This window comes from Nicotiana tabacum, chromosome 19 (genome assembly GCF_000715075.1).
Source record: "Nicotiana tabacum cultivar K326 chromosome 19, ASM71507v2, whole genome shotgun sequence".
In the NCBI taxonomy this organism is placed as follows: domain Eukaryota; kingdom Viridiplantae; phylum Streptophyta; class Magnoliopsida; order Solanales; family Solanaceae; genus Nicotiana; species Nicotiana tabacum.
In genome coordinates, this window is record NC_134098.1 from 82,800,088 (window position 1) to 82,819,500 (window position 19,413).

At 35.5% G+C, this 19,413-nt stretch overlaps 2 protein-coding genes across 4 annotated transcripts; both read right to left on the bottom strand.

Moving 5' to 3' along the window:
• Positions 1-2,197: 2,197 nt before the first annotated feature.
• Positions 2,198-3,901, bottom strand: LOC107772839 (uncharacterized). 2 transcript variants are annotated; one of them, XM_075239452.1, is made up of 7 exons: positions 3,630-3,901; positions 3,479-3,512; positions 3,238-3,287; positions 2,984-3,124; positions 2,810-2,874; positions 2,642-2,714; positions 2,198-2,553 (listed from the first exon to the last, which is right to left on the bottom strand). In XM_075239452.1, exons 4-7 carry the CDS (start codon positions 3,073-3,075, stop codon positions 2,379-2,381), a joined length of 405 nt encoding a protein of 134 aa, XP_075095553.1. In that variant the 5' UTR covers positions 3,076-3,124; positions 3,238-3,287; positions 3,479-3,512; positions 3,630-3,901; the 3' UTR covers positions 2,198-2,378. The 2 variants fall into 2 exon arrangements, with proteins under 2 accessions (XP_075095553.1, XP_075095552.1); XM_075239451.1 differs by having other exon boundaries at positions 2,642-2,720; positions 3,630-3,876.
• A 4,984-nt stretch (positions 3,902-8,885) lies between these two features.
• LOC107805945 (uncharacterized) lies at positions 8,886-15,164 on the bottom strand. Of its 2 annotated transcripts, none has more exons than XM_075238097.1 (11): positions 14,938-15,164; positions 14,350-14,530; positions 13,750-13,824; positions 13,435-13,672; positions 13,223-13,347; positions 10,167-10,200; positions 9,926-9,975; positions 9,672-9,812; positions 9,498-9,562; positions 9,330-9,402; positions 8,886-9,241 (listed from the first exon to the last, which is right to left on the bottom strand). In XM_075238097.1, the coding sequence occupies exons 1-11, from the start codon at positions 15,035-15,037 to the stop codon at positions 9,067-9,069; spliced, it is 1,257 nt and encodes a 418-aa protein (XP_075094198.1). In that variant the 5' UTR covers positions 15,038-15,164; the 3' UTR covers positions 8,886-9,066. The 2 variants fall into 2 exon arrangements, with proteins under 2 accessions (XP_075094198.1, XP_075094197.1); XM_075238096.1 differs by having other exon boundaries at positions 9,330-9,408; positions 14,938-15,163.
• Positions 15,165-19,413: the final 4,249 nt, after the last annotated feature.

Below are 19,413 nucleotides of genomic sequence, written 5' to 3' on the forward strand. Positions count from 1 at the left end.
GGTTTATAAAAGTATGTGCAAAGATATTTGCAACAACTGTTCCTAATTGGTTTCTAAACTGGTGGTCATACCACGGTCCAACAATAAAGATTTTACCAGATCCATTTCTCATGTTATACAAAGAATGGATAAAAATTTCTCCTTTTATTAACGATTTATACCACGCAGATCATATCTGCTACCCAGAAAAAATTAACCAAATATATTTCTTTCTGGAATTTTCTATCCCTTGGATACACAAATGGAATCCAGAAGTCGGATTCACTGAAGAACAAGTCCCCTGCTTATATAGGACTTTTTACAACAATTTTTGGGACAAGTTAATGAAGAAGGATCCCAAAACAAAGACCTTATATGGTCAAGAGCTCTTGGATTCAATCGAGATGAAGATCCAAGAATATTCCAGTAAACCTCAGAAAGAGGTAATTGATGACAGTTCAGTGAGGCATATTGCCAGAAGGATCTCCTTTCAAGAAGGAGATAAAACAGAGATGATTAACAGTTACTTGGAAGAGGTTAAAAGAAATTTACTGTCTTCCATTAATCAATATGAAAAGTCAGATACGTCAATGCAAAGTGAAACAAGCAACGATGATATTGCTGAAGATTCTCAGCCCATTGAAGCAGAAAGGATATTATCTGAAGAAGACTTACATGATACAGAAGAATTCATCCGCAAATTGAAAAAAGCGGAAAAGAAACCAGCACAGTGAAACAGCTGGACCCCACTCAAACAGTGAAGCCGCCGGACCTACAGCATAGTGAAGCCGCCGGACCCACTCGAACAGTAGATACACTGTTCATCAACAGTAAATACACTGTTTCTACAGTAGAAACACTGTTACAGGGACCCACGGGGACCCACTTTTACTGTTCATAGATTCCTTTTCTTTTTCTATTTATAGAAGTCATTCGTTCATCTTCGGGGCAGAGGTCAAGACTCCCTCTCTCTAGAACTCTCTCTCTCTCTCTCTCTAAGTGTAAGTAAAGAGTTAGTTTGAAATTTGTAGATTGTAATAGAAGAACAAATAAATAAAAGTTTTCAGTTCTTCATCTTCAGGGCCTTGCTTCTTGGCCACAAGGTACATACTTCTGTCTTTCTTAGTTTAGTTTTTCTTCTAGTCTCTCCTCTCTGGCCGTGACGATGTCCGGCTAAGAGACTTCATATCTATGTTGAGTATCTAACTTCTCTCCTATATACACTATGAAAGCGACGGCATCTATTAAAATATAAATGAGTTTTATATATAGAGTTTTGACTTGGTGTCAAGATGGTTGGTACAGTCTGATATAACACTACTCTTATTGGCTTTGCCTTAGTGGCTCCGTCTAGCCAGCCGTGAACCTCAGCCCGATAAAAGAGTTAAAAGGGCATCTTCTTTCACGGTTAGAACTGCTAGACACATGGGCTCAATAAAAGTATGTATTATATTATGACAGACCCCTTGCTTGAGTAAAGGTTTTTATATATATATATGTATATCGAATATATCGAATATAGCTTATATATCTTAAGTTGTATATATAGTATATACTATACTATACTATAATATATATACATCTTACTATATATATTATATATATCTTAAGATGTATACTATCGAATATGACTTATATACTATGTATATATAGTATAGTGTGTGTATATATAAGATGTATATATCTTAAGATATACTATATATACATCTTACTATATATATATATATATATATATATATAGTATACTATGTATATATAGTATATCTTAAGATGTATATATAGTATATTTTAAGATGTATACTATGTATATATAATATAGTATATATATATTTTAAGATGTATATATAGTATATAAATCGAATATAGCTTATATATCTTTATTACTATTTTTTTCTCTAACTTCTATAAAAAAAAAAATAGAAAGTTTCTGTTGGGGCCCGCTTAGGCCCGCTTGGACCCGCTTAGGCCCACTTAGGCCGGGGACCAGCCCACTTAACCCGGGACCGTTAGTTCGTGGTCCCGGTCCCGAGCCGGTTCCAGCAATAAGCCCGCAAAGCCCGGGACCGTTTAGGACCGGATCGCATAGGACCGGCCCACTTAGGACCGGGCCCGGCCCACTTGCCACCCTTATTCTAAACATAAAAGCTTTGGCTAAAACTTCTAACTTTGAAAAAAATACACTTACAAAAAAAATGATTTTGGATTTGGAGAAGCTTGGTTAAACAGCTATTAGTCACCTGCAATTAGGTGTGCAAGTTATAGCACCATTGTAACAAGAGTAAAAGTTCTTTTTCAACAAGCTAAGAAATTACTGTATGAAAGAGGAAAAAGAATATACTCCGTATTAGACAACAGGACATCAGATGATTACAAACACTTAGCATATTATATGGTAAACTCTAAAGTTCATCATCTGAACTGACAAGGTCTAGTTCTATCATTTTTTCTTTAACCTGCACAGGTTTTTGTCCTGAATTATTCTGCTGCTGCTGCTGCCCCACTTTTGGTTTCTTGTGCTCAAAACTATGACTTGATCTGATTTCACTTAGATTCTTTCTCTTGGTGGAAGATGACCTGGAAAAAAGTAGATAACTCTGTCACCAAAATACATAACATAACATAAGGTCAAAAAATAAACTCTTCTTTATTCCATCTCTTTCACCTTTCGTTTGTCCTATTTCTTGTTTGATCTCGGTCAGTAATAGATTCTTTGGTATTATTTGAGTTCAATTTTCCTGTAACTGAATAGAATAGTAATGAGCAAAAATACTACTATTAAAAATAACTGCTAGATGTAGGAGTACTCAGGTACAAGTACTAAAGTTTTTACCGGTCATTTGACTAAGAAACCTTATTCCTTGAGAATGTATATTGGTGGTCACTTTCCCTGCATTGCTGATCATAAATAAGTGTCAAGTAATGACTATTAACAATGAAGATAACTAATATGCAAGTCAATAATTTTTAAAATTAGAGCTGTCACTACTAAATATTTTGAACAAACCTTAATGCCTTTTTCAAACCATCTACAGACAGTAATTTCAACGGTGCTGCAGACTTTGTAAAGTTTGTCTTGTCAGCTAAAGGGTTAACCATGTAAATTCCTTCTGACTTGAGATGATCTCTGAAACCTGTTCGTAGGTTCCTGAATTTGAAGTCCAACAGCAATTAGAGAGGTTAAAGTAAGTCATGAACAAAAAAAATCCTTTATTCTCAAAGTAAATGCAATATTGAGAGGTTGAGAAGTTAATAACTCACCCCCCTTTGAGTTCAGCCCTTGTTGTACTGGAGTATTTCTCAGATGTTCTCTAAAAGAACAAGTAATAAAAACAGGATAAGTTCTTTCTTTCTTTCTTTCTTTGGATAGTAAATCAAGATTCAGTCAAAGAGAATACCCGAGGTTGGGGTGTGTGTGGGGTGGGGTGGGGGTGCCAAAAGACTTAATTTACAAATGTAACACGTATTACAATGTATTTCTGGAGTGGTGTAGATTGGTTACCTGCTTATGGTAGCTGCAATATGTTCCACGCCGCCTGCAAATGTTATTAAAACATAAGTTCTATTACAAGGAGTACAACAAAATTACAGGTTACTACTGGCCTATTCAACATGCAATGATAGGTACAATAATTTTTGGTAAGAAGGATTACCAAAATCCCCTGCATAAGCAGTATGAACTGATTTTTTAAGGGAGCAGAAAACTAAATGCTGTAAAAACATGCTATTTCTTTCCTAAAGTCCAGAAAAAATGCAAATCATGCTCATGAAATTTGCATAAATAGCTCTGGACTGTGTTTCTGATTTGAGCATGAAATCTGCGTAAATAGCTCTGGACTGTGTTTCTGATTTGAATGTATCTCCCTTTTAGGGCAAGCTTTTTATTTCTGTACATAATTTAACCAACCAAAGACAGTAGCCATTTTATATGTATGATTAGCTTCTTTTACGAGATTAAAATTTAGATTCTTGTACCCTTGCCTTGTGAAGGACAACTGATAATTGGCTTAATGTATATGCATATTTTGATATATATCGCCTCACATTTTGCTCATGTCTCGACGATTTGAGATGTTTAATATGATTATTTGTGCTAAATTTTGGTATTTCTATGTGTAGGGATCATTCGGATGCAATTTGGGACGAAAGGGCGCGAATTGGAGCGAAATCGGGACAAAAACGCAAAAAGTGAAATTTGAGGGCCACAGCGAGCGTGGGGCGCTCGCTGTGGCGCAATTTACAGTAGCCAAGAAATTTGAGCGCCAGGGCCAGCGCCCCACGCTGCCCTGGACGCTCAAGACGGGAAAGTGTCCTATTTCGACTGGGACTCGGTTATTTCGACCCCTAGACGCCCCCAACTCATATAAAAGCCAACCTAAACCTATTTTTGAAGGGAGGAGGATGTTTTTGAGAGGAAAACACAAGCACAGAGCCGCCGTGGAGGCCGGAATTCATCAAGTTCCATCTTTCTCCCACCAAACTTAGTAATTTTTATGTTTCTTTGTATGATTTGTTGTTTGGCTACCATGTCTATGTGGAGCTAAACTTCACGATCTAGGGTTGTGGTTCTTTCATGACTATTGTTATTCTGATATTGATTTTGCCTTCTTGATTTATCATATTGGTTTATTTATTCTATCTTGCGCTTAATTATTTAATTGCTTGATCACCAATTGAAACTTTGTTTTAATCCCAAACTTTTTATAATTACACTTTTTCCCTATTTTCAACTATAAATACCCCATCATTATTTCATTTTTTCTTACAAAATCATCAATCTATCACAATCTCTCTCTAATTTACTTCTATAATTGCTACTATTGCTTACTTTATTGTTACAATTTGTGAAATAATTGTGAAGTTGGTGAATTGAAGTCTTCAACGATAATCAATTTCCAACAAGTTGTTCGTCAATTCGGTAAACTCGTTCCAACTCTTAAGTTTTAATATTATAATTTTGTTTGTTTTATTTACTTTGCTTGATTAATTAAGATGGCTTATTCCTTAAAAAATATGTTTAGTAAAAATAAGGAAAAATCGAAGAGTGGTGAATCTAGTGGCCAATCTGTTCCACCTCCACTTCCCCCGGCTCCCCGACCCAAACATGTTACCCGTCCTACACCTCCTATTCTTGATAGCGATAATAGTTTATTACAATTATCGAGAGTCAATTTTGCCATAATATTGTACCCGGTGAACAATTAAACCATGAATATATGAATGCTCTTTATGATAATCCAACTATTGATGAAAATGATGATGAAGAAATAGATTTTGATGAAACGCAACCGGATGACGATACACCCACTAGTCCTGCTCCTGAAGTTAACCCAACTAATAATAATTCAGATGATCCCCCGTCTGACCCTCCTATTAGTGCCCCTACTTTTTCTAGACAACCTTCTAAATGGGCAGAAACATCTCTTGTTTAGCAATTTTTTACTCAACTAAGAGAAAAAAATAAAAATAGGGCTAAGTTTAAAACATGTGGCAAAGAGTTAGTTTTTCAATATGTTGGAAGTCGGGAGGGGGGGGGGAGGGGGGAAGTTTGACTAGACACATATTGCTACACCCTCAAGATAAAGCTAGATATTTTCGTATAAAAGTTTTGGCTGAGGGGACAAGTGCACCTAGTCAGGCTGACCTTAGTTCCGGGTCAAATCAATTTCAACCGAGAATTAACACTGTTACCGGTGGTATTTTATATTATGATCCAAAAAAAGATCGGGAAGAATTGGCAAAAATAGTTACTGTTATGTGCTTACCCTATAGTTTTCCTTCTAACCCCCACTTTGTGCATTATATTAGAAAAGTTTATAATCCTACTTATAAAGGTTTTCCTCGCACAACCGTAAAGAGTGATATTTATAAATATAAACATGAATATGAACAATATTTGCGCTATTTATTTACTCATATAAATTGTCGTCTTGCTATTACAACTGATATTGGTAGAAGTGGTAATGACTGTGATTACCTTACTGTTACCAGTCATTGGATTGATGAGCATTGGATAATGCAAAAGCGCATTATTGCTTATAGAATAATTAATTCACGTCACACAGGGCAGTTTATTTCTAGCACGATTGCGGATATTTGTAGATATTTTTGCATTAGTGATAAAATAATGTCAGTTTCAATGGATAATGCTACTAGTAACACAAATGCTGTAGCCTTGCTTACCACTACACTAAGTCCTGTATTTAGTAACATTTTTCATGTTAGATGTATTTGTCATATTTACCATTTAATTGTGGGTGATGGTATGAGAATTTTAAATGTTGAAATTGAAAAGGTTAAAATGGCTCTTAACTGGCTTTTTTATTCAAACCGTAGAAGTAGACTTAGAGAATATTTTAAAAGATGCGATGAATTTGGCCTAAGAGAAAGAAAGGTTCCTAAACCTTGTCCAACTAGATGGAATTACATGTATGAAAGTTTAGTTGTTGCATATGAATATAGAAACCCCATAAACTCAACGTTTAATGCTCATGTAAGTGATGATGATGAGCACCTTATAAATGCGGATTGGGCCAATGTTAAAATGCTTGTAGATTTTTTAGAAAAATTCCATATTGCTACAAATGAATTTTCTGGGCAATATTATCCTACTATTTCTAACTGTTTAGTTTATATTGCAGAACTTGCAAATTTGTTTGATCATTTTTCAGAGGGTGGGGAAATTTATCAACTTGCTATTGATTCCATGAGAAAAAAGTTTAAAAAATATTTTTTCCCTATTCCCCCTATTTATGGTATTGATGCATTGTTAAATCCTACTATGAAATTAGGAGGTCCTCAATTTTGGTATGAAACTGTTTATAATGGTTTAGCACTTGAAGATGAAGAGTTGTCTAAACTTCCGAACGCAATAGCCTCAATTAAAATAAATGTTCAAACTATTTATAATGCTTATCAAGTTGCATTAGATCATGCTAGACCAAATGTTCCAACTCCTTCTTCTTCTAGTTCTCAATCATCTAAAAGAACTGCGGGAGTAAGAGCACTTAGTGCTTGGGCAGGGTTCAGGGGTTCTCAAGGTTCTAGTACTAGTGATTTTTCACAACTAAATGAGCTTGAAGTTTATTTGTCACATGGAATTGAGGAAGTGAATCCCGGCAGTTCCTTTAATATTTTGGAATGGTGGAAGGACAAAGAAAAACACTTTCCGATTCTTTCAAGGATGGCCTGAGATATTTTAACTATTCAAGCTTCAACAGTGGCATCAGAGAGCGCTTTCAGTCAAGTAAAACTTCAACTCGGTGATTATAGAGCGTCTATGAGGGAGAGCTTGGAAAAATCAGTACTTTTCAGAGATTGGATCCGTTCGGAAAGAAGAAATTTTGGACTTGCTGAATCACAACCAGAGGTAGACGAAGCTTACGAAGAAATGCTAGCTGAACTTGCGGAGGATGATGCTTCGCCTGGAAGCGGTGATGACCAAGCTTCATTTCCGCCACCACCAACGGAAATTCCTCCGGACCTTGAAGGATTTATGAAATTTGTAAGAGATACCATGTAAATTAATATGTAACTTGTATTTTGGCACATCTTGATTAGTTTCTTTTTCTTCTCAATGGTGGTATTAGCACCTTGTTGTGCTCATTCCATAGGGGGAGGAAGACTAAGAAAGATATTGCCATGATTTTTAATGCTATAATAAAAATATAACGCATTGATTTGAATATCTCTTTACAATATTTTTGTCTTTTTATATATCTTAAGCTATACATATAGTATAATATAGTATAGTATAGTATAGTATATACTATACAATATTTTTGTTCTTTTATATCTTAAGCTATACATATAGTATAATATAGTATAGTATATATATATAAGCTTATATTTATACTATACTATAGTCTATACTATATATACATCTCATAAGATATATAAGCTATATTCGATATACATATATATATAAGCTTATATATATACTATACTATACTATATATACATCTTAAGATATACTATATATACATAGTATACTAGATATACTAGATATATATATAGTATAGTATAGTAGATATACATGTATATATAGTATATCTTAAGATGTATATATAGTATATAAATCGAATATAGCTTATATATAGTAAGATGTATATATATTATAGTATAGTATAGTATATATATAAGCTTATATATATATATGTATATCGAATATATCGAATATAACTTATATATCTTAAGTTGTATATATAGTATATACTATACTATACTATAATATATATACATCTTACTATATATATTATATATATCTTAAGATGTATATTATCGTAACTATATATATACTATAATATATATATACATAGTTTATAAGTCATATTCGATAGTATACATCTTAAGATATACTATATATACATCTTACTATATATATATATATATATATATATAAGCTTATATATCTTAAGATCTACTATATATATATATATATATCTAGTATACTATGTATATATAGTATATCTTAAGATGTATATATAGTATATTTTAAGATGTATACTATGTATATATAATATAGTATATATATATTTTAAGATGTATATATAGTATATAAATCGAATATAGCTTATATATCTTTATTACTATTTTTTTCTCTAACTTCTATAAAAAAAAAAAATAGAAAGTTTCTGTTGGGGCCCGCTTAGGCCCGCTTGGACCCGCTTAGGCCCACTTAGGCCGGGGACCAGCCCACTTAACCCGGGACCGTTAGTTCGTGGTCCCGGTCCCGAGCCGGTTCCAGCAATAAGCCCACAAAGCCCGGGACCGTTTAGGACCGGATCGCATAGGACCGGGCCCGGCCCACTTGCCACCCTTATTCTAAACATAAAAGCTTTGGCTAAAACTTCTAACTTTGAAAAAAATACACTTACAAAAAAAATGATTTTGGATTTGGAGAAGCTTGGTTAAACAGCTATTAGTCACCTGCAATTAGGTGTGCAAGTTATAGCACCATTGTAACAAGAGTAAAAGTTCTTTTTCAACAAGCTAAGAAATTACTGTATGAAAGAGGAAAAAGAATATACTCCGTATTAGACAACAGGACATCAGATGATTACAAACACTTAGCATATTATATGGTAAACTCTAAAGTTCATCATCTGAACTGACAAGGTCTAGTTCTATCATTTTTTCTTTAACCTGCACAGGTTTTTGTCCTGAATTATTCTGCTGCTGCTGCTGCCCCACTTTTGGTTTCTTGTGCTCAAAACTATGACTTGATCTGATTTCACTTAGATTCTTTCTCTTGGTGGAAGATGACCTGGAAAAAAGTAGATAACTCTGTCACCAAAATACATAACATAACATAAGGTCAAAAAATAAACTCTTCTTTATTCCATCTCTTTCACCTTTCGTTTGTCCTATTTCTTGTTTGATCTCGGTCAGTAATAGATTCTTTGGTATTATTTGAGTTCAATTTTCCTGTAACTGAATAGAATAGTAATGAGCAAAAATACTACTATTAAAAATAACTGCTAGATGTAGGAGTACTCAGGTACAAGTACTAAAGTTTTTACCGGTCATTTGACTAAGAAACCTTATTCCTTGAGAATGTATATTGGTGGTCACTTTCCCTGCATTGCTGATCATAAATAAGTGTCAAGTAATGACTATTAACAATGAAGATAACTAATATGCAAGTCAATAATTTTTAAAATTAGAGCTGTCACTACTAAATATTTTGAACAAACCTTAATGCCTTTTTCAAACCATCTACAGACAGTAATTTCAACGGTGCTGCAGACTTTGTAAAGTTTGTCTTGTCAGCTAAAGGGTTAACCATGTAAATTCCTTCTGACTTGAGATGATCTCTGAAACCTGTTCGTAGGTTCCTGAATTTGAAGTCCAACAGCAATTAGAGAGGTTAAAGTAAGTCATGAACAAAAAAAATCCTTTATTCTCAAAGTAAATGCAATATTGAGAGGTTGAGAAGTTAATAACTCACCCCCCTTTGAGTTCAGCCCTTGTTGTACTGGAGTATTTCTCAGATGTTCTCTAAAAGAACAAGTAATAAAAACAGGATAAGTTCTTTCTTTCTTTCTTTCTTTGGATAGTAAATCAAGATTCAGTCAAAGAGAATACCCGAGGTTGGGGTGTGTGTGGGGTGGGGTGGGGGTGCCAAAAGACTTAATTTACAAATGTAACACGTATTACAATGTATTTCTGGAGTGGTGTAGATTGGTTACCTGCTTATGGTAGCTGCAATATGTTCCACGCCGCCTGCAAATGTTATTAAAACATAAGTTCTATTACAAGGAGTACAACAAAATTACAGGTTACTACTGGCCTATTCAACATGCAATGATAGGTACAATAATTTTTGGTAAGAAGGATTACCAAAATCCCCTGCATAAGCAGTATGAACTGATTTTTTAAGGGAGCAGAAAACTAAATGCTGTAAAAACATGCTATTTCTTTCCTAAAGTCCAGAAAAAATGCAAATCATGCTCATGAAATTTGCATAAATAGCTCTGGACTGTGTTTCTGATTTGAGCATGAAATCTGCGTAAATAGCTCTGGACTGTGTTTCTGATTTGAATGTATCTCCCTTTTAGGGCAAGCTTTTTATTTCTGTACATAATTTAACCAACCAAAGACAGTAGCCATTTTATATGTATGATTAGCTTCTTTTACGAGATTAAAATTTAGATTCTTGTACCCTTGCCTTGTGAAGGACAACTGATAATTGGCTTAATGTATATGCATATTTTGATATATATCGCCTCACATTTTGCTCATGTCTCGACGATTTGAGATGTTTAATATGATTATTTGTGCTAAATTTTGGTATTTCTATGTGTAGGGATCATTCGGATGCAATTTGGGACGAAAGGGCGCGAATTGGAGCGAAATCGGGACAAAAACGCAAAAAGTGAAATTTGAGGGCCACAGCGAGCGTGGGGCGCTCGCTGTGGCGCAATTTACAGTAGCCAAGAAATTTGAGCGCCAGGGCCAGCGCCCCACGCTGCCCTGGACGCTCAAGACGGGAAAGTGTCCTATTTTGACTGGCACTCGGTTATTTCGACCCCTAGACGCCCCCAACTCATATAAAAGCCAACCTAAACCTATTTTTGAAGGGAGGAGGATGTTTTTGAGAGGAAAACACAAGCACAGAGCCGCCGTGGAGGCCGGAATTCATCAAGTTCCATCTTTCTCCCACCAAACTTAGTAATTTTTATGTTTCTTTGTATGATTTGTTGTTTGGCTACCATGTCTATGTGGAGCTAAACTTCACGATCTAGGGTTGTGGTTCTTTCATGACTATTGTTATTCTGATATTGATTTTGCCTTCTTGATTTATCATATTGGTTTATTTATTCTATCTTGCGCTTAATTATTTAATTGCTTGATCACCAATTGAATACTATCTACGAATCTAGAATTGAACTCGAAAGTGGGAATTCTAGATTGCATATAGGATTGAGTAGAGCAAGTTCTTGAACTCGGGCATCGGGGAACGGATTCGTGGTTAGGATAGACATATACCTAATTGCCTTGCTTGGTTGATTTACAGGAATTATAAATGCGTTCTTGTTGATTCTAACTCCATAGACATATAGGCGTTAGGTTAGCTTGAATAGGCGAGTAAGAACTCGACAGATTCTTATGAGCAATATTAACCCTGTCAACCAATAAGCTAGATAAATTAGTCGGTCAATTCAATTGAAGAATACAATAGGATTGTTAGATATCCCATAACCCTAGATCGTTTTCATTATATTGATATCATAAAAATCTGCTCTTTCTCTGTTCAAAGTTCATTATTTATATTTTTTTATTTAATTAGTTTAGAATCAAATATTTTTAGGTTTAATTCTTGTTTAGATAATTAGGATAGTCTAATTTAGTTAATAGTTAATCACAAGTCCTCGTGGGTTCGACATCCGACTTTTAGTCACTTTATTACTTGACGACCACGTATACTTGCGTGTGCGTTTGGCTGCAACAACTACAACATAGGTATGAGACATTGTTAAACTGAACATTCTGTTCTTCGACCGCTTCTGATCGGTAATCTTTGAGTGAATGTTCAAACTCGAATTAAGGTAGCCCTTAGGCTTAATACGTAGTCCCAGATTTGAGGTAATAATTCGATCTTGAATCGAGGCGGCCTTTGGGCTTGATAGATAGTCCCCGGGTGAGAATGGTTGCTCGAACTCGAGTCAGGGTAGCCCTTAGGCTTTATAGTCGAGTGAGGATTTGCTCAAACTCAAAATAAGAGTAGCCCTTAGGCTTAATGGTCGAGTGAGGACTTGCTCGAACTCGAAATAAGGTAGCCCTTAGGCTTTAAGGTTTTGCTTGAACTCGAGATAAGGTAGCCCTTGGGATTTTTAGTCGAGTGAGAATGATTTCTCGAACTCGAAGTAATGGTAGCCCTTGGGCTCGATAGATAGTCCCTGAGTGAGAATGGTTGCTCGAACTCGAGTCAGGGTAGGCCTTAGGCTTTATAGTCGAGTGAGGATTTGCTCGAACTCGAAATAAGAGTAGCCCTTAAGCTTAATGGTCGAGTGAGGACTTGCTCGAACTCGAAATAAGGTAGCCCTTAGGCTTTAAGGTCGAGTGAGGACTTGCTCGAACTTGAGATAAGGTAGCCCTTGGGCTTTATAGTCGAGTGAGAATAATTTCTCGAATTCGAAGTAATGGTAGCCCTTGGGCTCGATAGATAGTCCCCGAGTGAGAATGGTTGCTCGAACTCAAGTCAGGGTAGCCCTTAGGCTTTATAGTCGAGTGAGGATTCGCTCGAACTCAAAATAAGAGTAGCCCTTAGGCTTAATGATCGAGTGAGGACTTGCTCGAATCGAAAAGTACAAACTATCCTCGTTGAAGCAAATCAAAACCAAACAAATAAGAATTGTGATGAGCAGTGGTACTTCATTCTTCTTGTGTAAATGTTGGCGATTACAAAGTTTTCCTGTACAAATTACTATGTTGGAATGACCAGGCAAGATCACCTTCAACCCCCAAGTCTATGAGATCTCTAAAACAATCATCCTAGTGTTTCTGATACAAGGGATTACTTTGGACCTCCCAAAGAAACATCAAATCAAGAGCCAGCCTCCAGAACACAGATGAGACATACATGTCCCCTTGTAAATAAACAAGTAGATAGCGAAACATTTTATGAATATGGATCTTTTGAGCATCTTATTGTATTTTGCAATTCTTTAGTACTTATGCCTGAAGGTATTCAGTCCATTTATGACTATGAGCCCGTAACAACACATAAAATTAGAGATCTTACTTGTTAATGACTAATGTGCATGCCATCCCATCCTTCCTTTTTCCCTTGCAAACTCCATAATCCACAGAAGTGCCTATCTTTAAAATGTGACTGGCTGAATAAACACTCAGAGAAAACCCATTTTCCTGGACAAGGGGCATTGAAGAGGTTTTAGCAACTCACCCTGAAATCTTAACAGAAATGATTTTATTGATAGGCAGTGATAACAATACCGAGTTGTCTTTGCGCACACTGCAATTGAATAGGGAAAAAACTGCACCAGCCTTTTCATTGCAGTTCTTCTGATAAGCATCACCAAAAAGAAAAAGAGAAATAGTTTTTTCATCCAAAGATCCCATTTTCCAGATTGCATAGTTCTTCCCTGTTGAACTTGTTCTTTGTTGCCCCTTCTCAGTTAAAACGCCAACAGTTGCCCAACAACCAGAAAGGGTGTCGCCTGCTAGAGAATTCCTTAAAGATAGGAAAATAAATGATTACATAGGTCCACAGAAACTACTCTTAGTAACTCGGTCAGCATCTTAACATACCTTATTGCTGATAACCGGATGAACCTAATATCAGCAAAATGGTTGCTCAGTTCAACAGCTGAAACTAGTTGATTTCTGAGTAAAAGGAAAAGAAAGGAAAAATATTAGTTGCCAGTTCAGTATCTAAACAAAGCATTCATCTGTAATTTGCTTAGCACAGCATTAAGACTGAAGCTACCAGCTAGCTCAAACCAATCAAAATCAAATGTAACTACTACTTCACCAATAACAATCTAATCTGGCCTCCACTTTTAAATTATCGAAATTAAACATACAAGAAACTATGTGGCGTTTCTAACCATATTAACTGCAAGTCACAAGCATCTGATGACCATTTTAAGAAGCCAAAATATTACATTCTCTCAATTGTGACTTCCTCTCATCAGAATTTGAATGTAAAGTAACTTTTATTACAATCATCTGAAAGTGACTAGTCTTGCAGAACATATTGAAATATTAGGAACCCAACATCTTTCAAATTCTAATAGTAGCGGAAAGAGACTGATTATGCATTCTACAGGAAAATGAATAATAATTAGAATGCAGCAAGAACCCATTGGATATGCACCCATAACCATGTCAAAGTCTCAAAGGACATACCCAATTCGCAAACCTGAAAACTTTTCAACCTCAGGATCACTTGACCCCTTGGTATGCTTTGATTTGACAGCTTTTTTGGCAATTTCAGTATCATAATCAAGACAATCCTGAACAGCATCTCTAAAGACAGACATATCTGCCTCCCCCAATCGCTTTGGCGATCCATCATCCGACAAATAATCTGTAAGAAGATACAAACTCAAAACAATCCACAAAAATTCAACAAAAAAGACATCTTCCAATCCAACAGACTTTTATCCAGAAACATCAAATAAAACAACCACAACTTAATTCCAAATCAAGTAAAGTCTAGTATATGCTACTCGCTCAATGAGTGCACCATTTTAGCATTGAAATTGTTTTTGTGACAGAATTTTAACATTAAGGACTAAATCATAAAAATCAAATAATTGTGCAAGTTCAGTCTTTGATGTGAAATAAATAAAATTTGTTTTTCTTGAAAGTTCAGCTCTATTCGGCTCCATTAAATTACAGCAAAAACATATGTATTGAAGAAAACACATGATTATAGAACCCACTATAGGGCATTAGTTGTAATAAACCCCATAACATGTTTTGAACATTTACCTGGGAACTGAGATGAAGGAGAAGCTGGAGGGGTTTCTAAAACCCTATCCGGTAGAGAGAGAAGGAGATCCAGGTCTTCTTGGTGATTTAATTTCGACATTTTTCTGAGAAACTGAGGATTGAAGTTTGGGAATTAGGATAGGGTTTTGTTTCCTTATTACACTGTCTCTTTCTTTTGGGATCTTTGGTTGAAGTTGGAGGGAGATTGAAAGTGCATGGCGGGAAGCTAATTGATAGTGGGCTAACAAATAAGAAAGGATGCAGATGGGCTGGGCTAGGACTTTAGAGATTGAGTAGAAATGACACTAGGTACCCACTCTAATGAGCTGCTATTTAAAAATTAGCCAAACTGTCATGAATTTCAGTTTTCTAGTTCAATTTTTCAGGACACAAATGTCCTGAAATTTAAGATTTTTAATTCAAATTTTCAAAAAAAAAAATATTGATTAATCTCTAAATAACAGCCTTAAAAATAATTGTTTGTACACTTCTCCCTTTTTAGGATGGGTAGATTCATATATCCAATATTTTTGGGTAATTTTCAAATTATCAAATTCTGGCATAAATTCGGACACCAATTCATTAATTCTTTGAATTTATATACTTAGCAAAGCAATTACATAAAAAAAATACTGTGAGCCATAAATTTTATATTAAAATTTTTTAGTAGATTGTTCAAAAGATTAAATTAAAAAAACTACTTTCAAATAGTAAGTGTCATATGCATGTGTTTTATACTAATGTGAGTGTATTGTGAGCACCTAATTTTTTACCGTGCTTTAAATATTTCTCGCTCCCATCTTCTCACACTTTGTCCCCATTCCACTTTCTCTTGTCCTCCATGCTTGCCCTCATGCTTGTCCCCCCACTCTTTATTCCACTTCACTTTCCCTTGTCCCCATGTTGGTCCCCCACTCACAACCCCCCACATGACCCTAATTCAAGAAAAACGGACAGAACCCCCGAAATCCATCCAAAAAAGACCCCAAACCAGTCCTTGTTTTCTGCTAAAAAAACAAATGCAGCAAAAACAACTCTATAAAACTAACCAAAACGTCACCAAAAAATCAGGAAAATGACCCCCATAAACCAGCTCATAAGCTCCACTAATTCGAGCTAAAAACTCCATGAAAGAGACAATCACATAATACCTATAAAACTTCACTGTTCCAGCCGCAAAACGGGGCGAAAAACTCCACTAAAACAACCCCGTTTTCAACTTGAGACCAACCTCTAAGCTCACCGCTAAACAGCCTTGTCACCACCACTCAAACCTCCAAAATCAGTGTGAAAATCAGCCTGAAACCACAGTCCGAACTTAGTTGATCTAAGTCCGTCCGGGGTTGCCGATTCCGATTCGAGTTTCTAGTTCCTAGCGTCGTTTGAGGATTACTGTTTGTGAGCTTCTTCTTCACTGTATCTGCTGGAAATTTCAGCAATAAAGGTCAAATCTCTTGTTCTACTATTTTTGTTCTGGCATAAATATATTATTTTAATGTTCTTAATGTTTATTTTAGTCGGATCAAATATTACTGTGATTATGTTATAATTCGATCTTCATTATCATGTGAATGATGTTTGAGTTAATGTTTGCGGATGATGTTGTTACGAGATTCTTGCTCAAATTGCTGAATATTGTTCTTGGTATCTTTATGTGGAAATGGGAGTTCACGTGAGGATTTGCTACGCTGGTTTTTTCGTTACAATTGTTCCTCTTTTTATAGCTTTAGATTTCTTCTGTAGGTATAAAGTTAAGTGCTAAATAGATTAGTTGAATAAGATTTGTTCAAAATTAAAGGGTTTAGTGCCATATTAATGGGTCATGTTTAGACTTAAAACAATAATAATTGGACTTGACAGTAATTGTAGATGAAACTGTTTCAATAAAGTGGATAGGAAAATTTGCTTTCTTTCTTCTTGAATGATAACGAGAAATGATCTTTATTTAAGTTTAATTGGGTCTACCTATAGCTAGCTCATATAACTAAATTACTTCACCTTTCTCACAATATTATACTATAACTTTAGTCTTACAATAAAATTGATGTAATTAAAAATAAATCTTAATAATCGCTAGTATTCTTTAGGCGCATATTAATAAATAAATTATTGTGATTGTGTACACGTTCGCGTGACATAGTTATGATTTTCAAAAATTATAAATTGAAGTATGCGTTAGCGCAACTTTGGGCAAAACAATCTTAGTATACTAAAATGTTATTAATTGTGTACACGTACGCGAGACATGATTTTGGCACAATAAACAAAACGGATTCACACAAGTGATTCGTTTCAAAGATAATTTTATATTTTAATAATTAAAAGCGGATAGATAAAACATGAAAACTAATAAATCACAGTTTATCCAAAATTAATTCAAGCCAAGTTGTAGTCAATAAAGCGGCCGTGCTAGAACCACGGGACTCGAGGAATGCCTTACACCTTCTTCCCGGTCAACAGAATTCCTTACCCTGACTTTGTTTTGCAGACCAATAATAAAAGAGTCAAATCTTCCTTTGACTAGGAATTCAAATAAAAGGTGACTTGGAACACCCAAAAAATCAATTCCAAGTGGCGACTTTGTAAATAAAATAATCCCTATTTAAGTTTGTCACTTTAATTGGAAAAACTCTTTAACCCACCATCCATAACACACATTATCATTTTGGGGGGCATAAAAGGGGTGTGACAGCTCTGGCGACTTTGCTGGGGATATTCAAGAATTCGAGCTTGTACATTAACTTTATTTGGCTTTATTAAATTTTGTATATATTGTAATTTATTTGGGCCTAATATGTTACTTGTCGAGTTTTTACCGTTTTGATATTGTTGAACTGTACATATAAATTGTATCTTCTCTCGCATCCCTCTGAGTCTTCTCATAATTAGTTATGTTGTGTTTACCTAGGAGCATTACAAAATTTATGTCTTGAGATAAAGCCAGTTAGCTTACCAGCTTCTGGTGAAGGATTTAGTCACATGTGTTTAGGCGGGAGAGCCGTTAGCTAGCCTGTGCTGTTCTACTACTGGTGACGCTTGACGCTCCTCGGCTCGGGTTGTCCGCTCGGATAAGCTAGGTATAGATACCATCTCCTTTAGGATTTACAAACTTAGAAGAACAATCCACAAGCAATGAATATCCCTAGTAGGCTACGCTTTATTTGCATCATGTACATTTGACTTAGCAGCGCTCGACACAGAGGTCGAGTTCTGTTTTAGGACAGGCTTTGTTGAGACCATTATGTCATGTTACGTGCTACTTGTTGCATTATTTGGGAGGTTTGCATGTCGACTGACTTTAGCATATATCAGTTGAACGAAAAGAGAAAAAATGATGTGGTTTAGTGCATATGGTTTTTAAAGATTAATTTTCATAAAAAAACAAAATAAGAACATAGTCGATTTTACCGAACTACGCAGGTCTGATTCTCACCAGGATGTGAGATACGTAGGCAAACCTCATCGGTTCCGGCCCCAATTTTCAAAAAAAAAAAATACTAAATCCCAAAATATTTTTTTTATAGTCCCACGGTTTAGCTTTTATTTATTTATTTATTTATTTATATTCTTTTATATAGTCAAAACCCTAGAAATTAGAATTTTTATGTGTCAATAATATGTTTGATCAAAGCCTAACCCCGTGTCTGGATAGACAGGTATACCATGAGTGGGGAAAGAGGTAAGTCTGAAAAGAGGCCCAGATTAGAAGGGATACCAGATTTTCTGATTGTCGATCAGATACCACAGTTGTTGTGGGATTGGTGGAGATACTTTAAGGAATATGAGCGAAATTAGATAAAGAAATACTTGGGATATTTGGTTCACATGATTACGATAAAGCCCAGTAGGGATGTGATTGAAGCTTTGATTCCACACTGGAATCCTGAAAATAATGTGTTCCGTTTTACCGACTGTGAAATGACTCCGACCTTGGAGGAAATCTCCCATTTCCAGGGGTGGGGTCGCAATCTTCGCCGCCAAAGGCCCATAGTACCAAAAAATGTGAACGAGGGTAGGTTTTTGAAACTTTTGAACATAAATTACGGACAATATAAAGGTCTAGGAGGCAAATGGGTTAAGTTGGGCTTTTTGTTTCAGTTGTATGGCCTAGAATGCAATTTCGAAAGGAATATGGGAAAATTGAAACCAAAGGAAGATAAGGAAACATGGAAGGTACATAAAAGGTTTGCATTTATGGTCACTTTTTGGGGGCGTGTAGTTTTCCCGGAAAGAGAGGGACACATTGACATCTGCTTGGCAGGTGTAGTTGAGGCTCTGACCTCAGAAGGGGGATATTATACTTTGGTCCCTATGACTCTTTCTTGCATTTTTCGTGCTTTAACTAGATGTAAAATGGGCGCGCGAAACTTTGATGGTTGCAACATTTTGTTACAGATATAGTTTTTGGAGTATTTCTATCGTCATCCTACGATCACTAATTTTAGTGAGCTATGGCCCAATCATACTTATGATCAC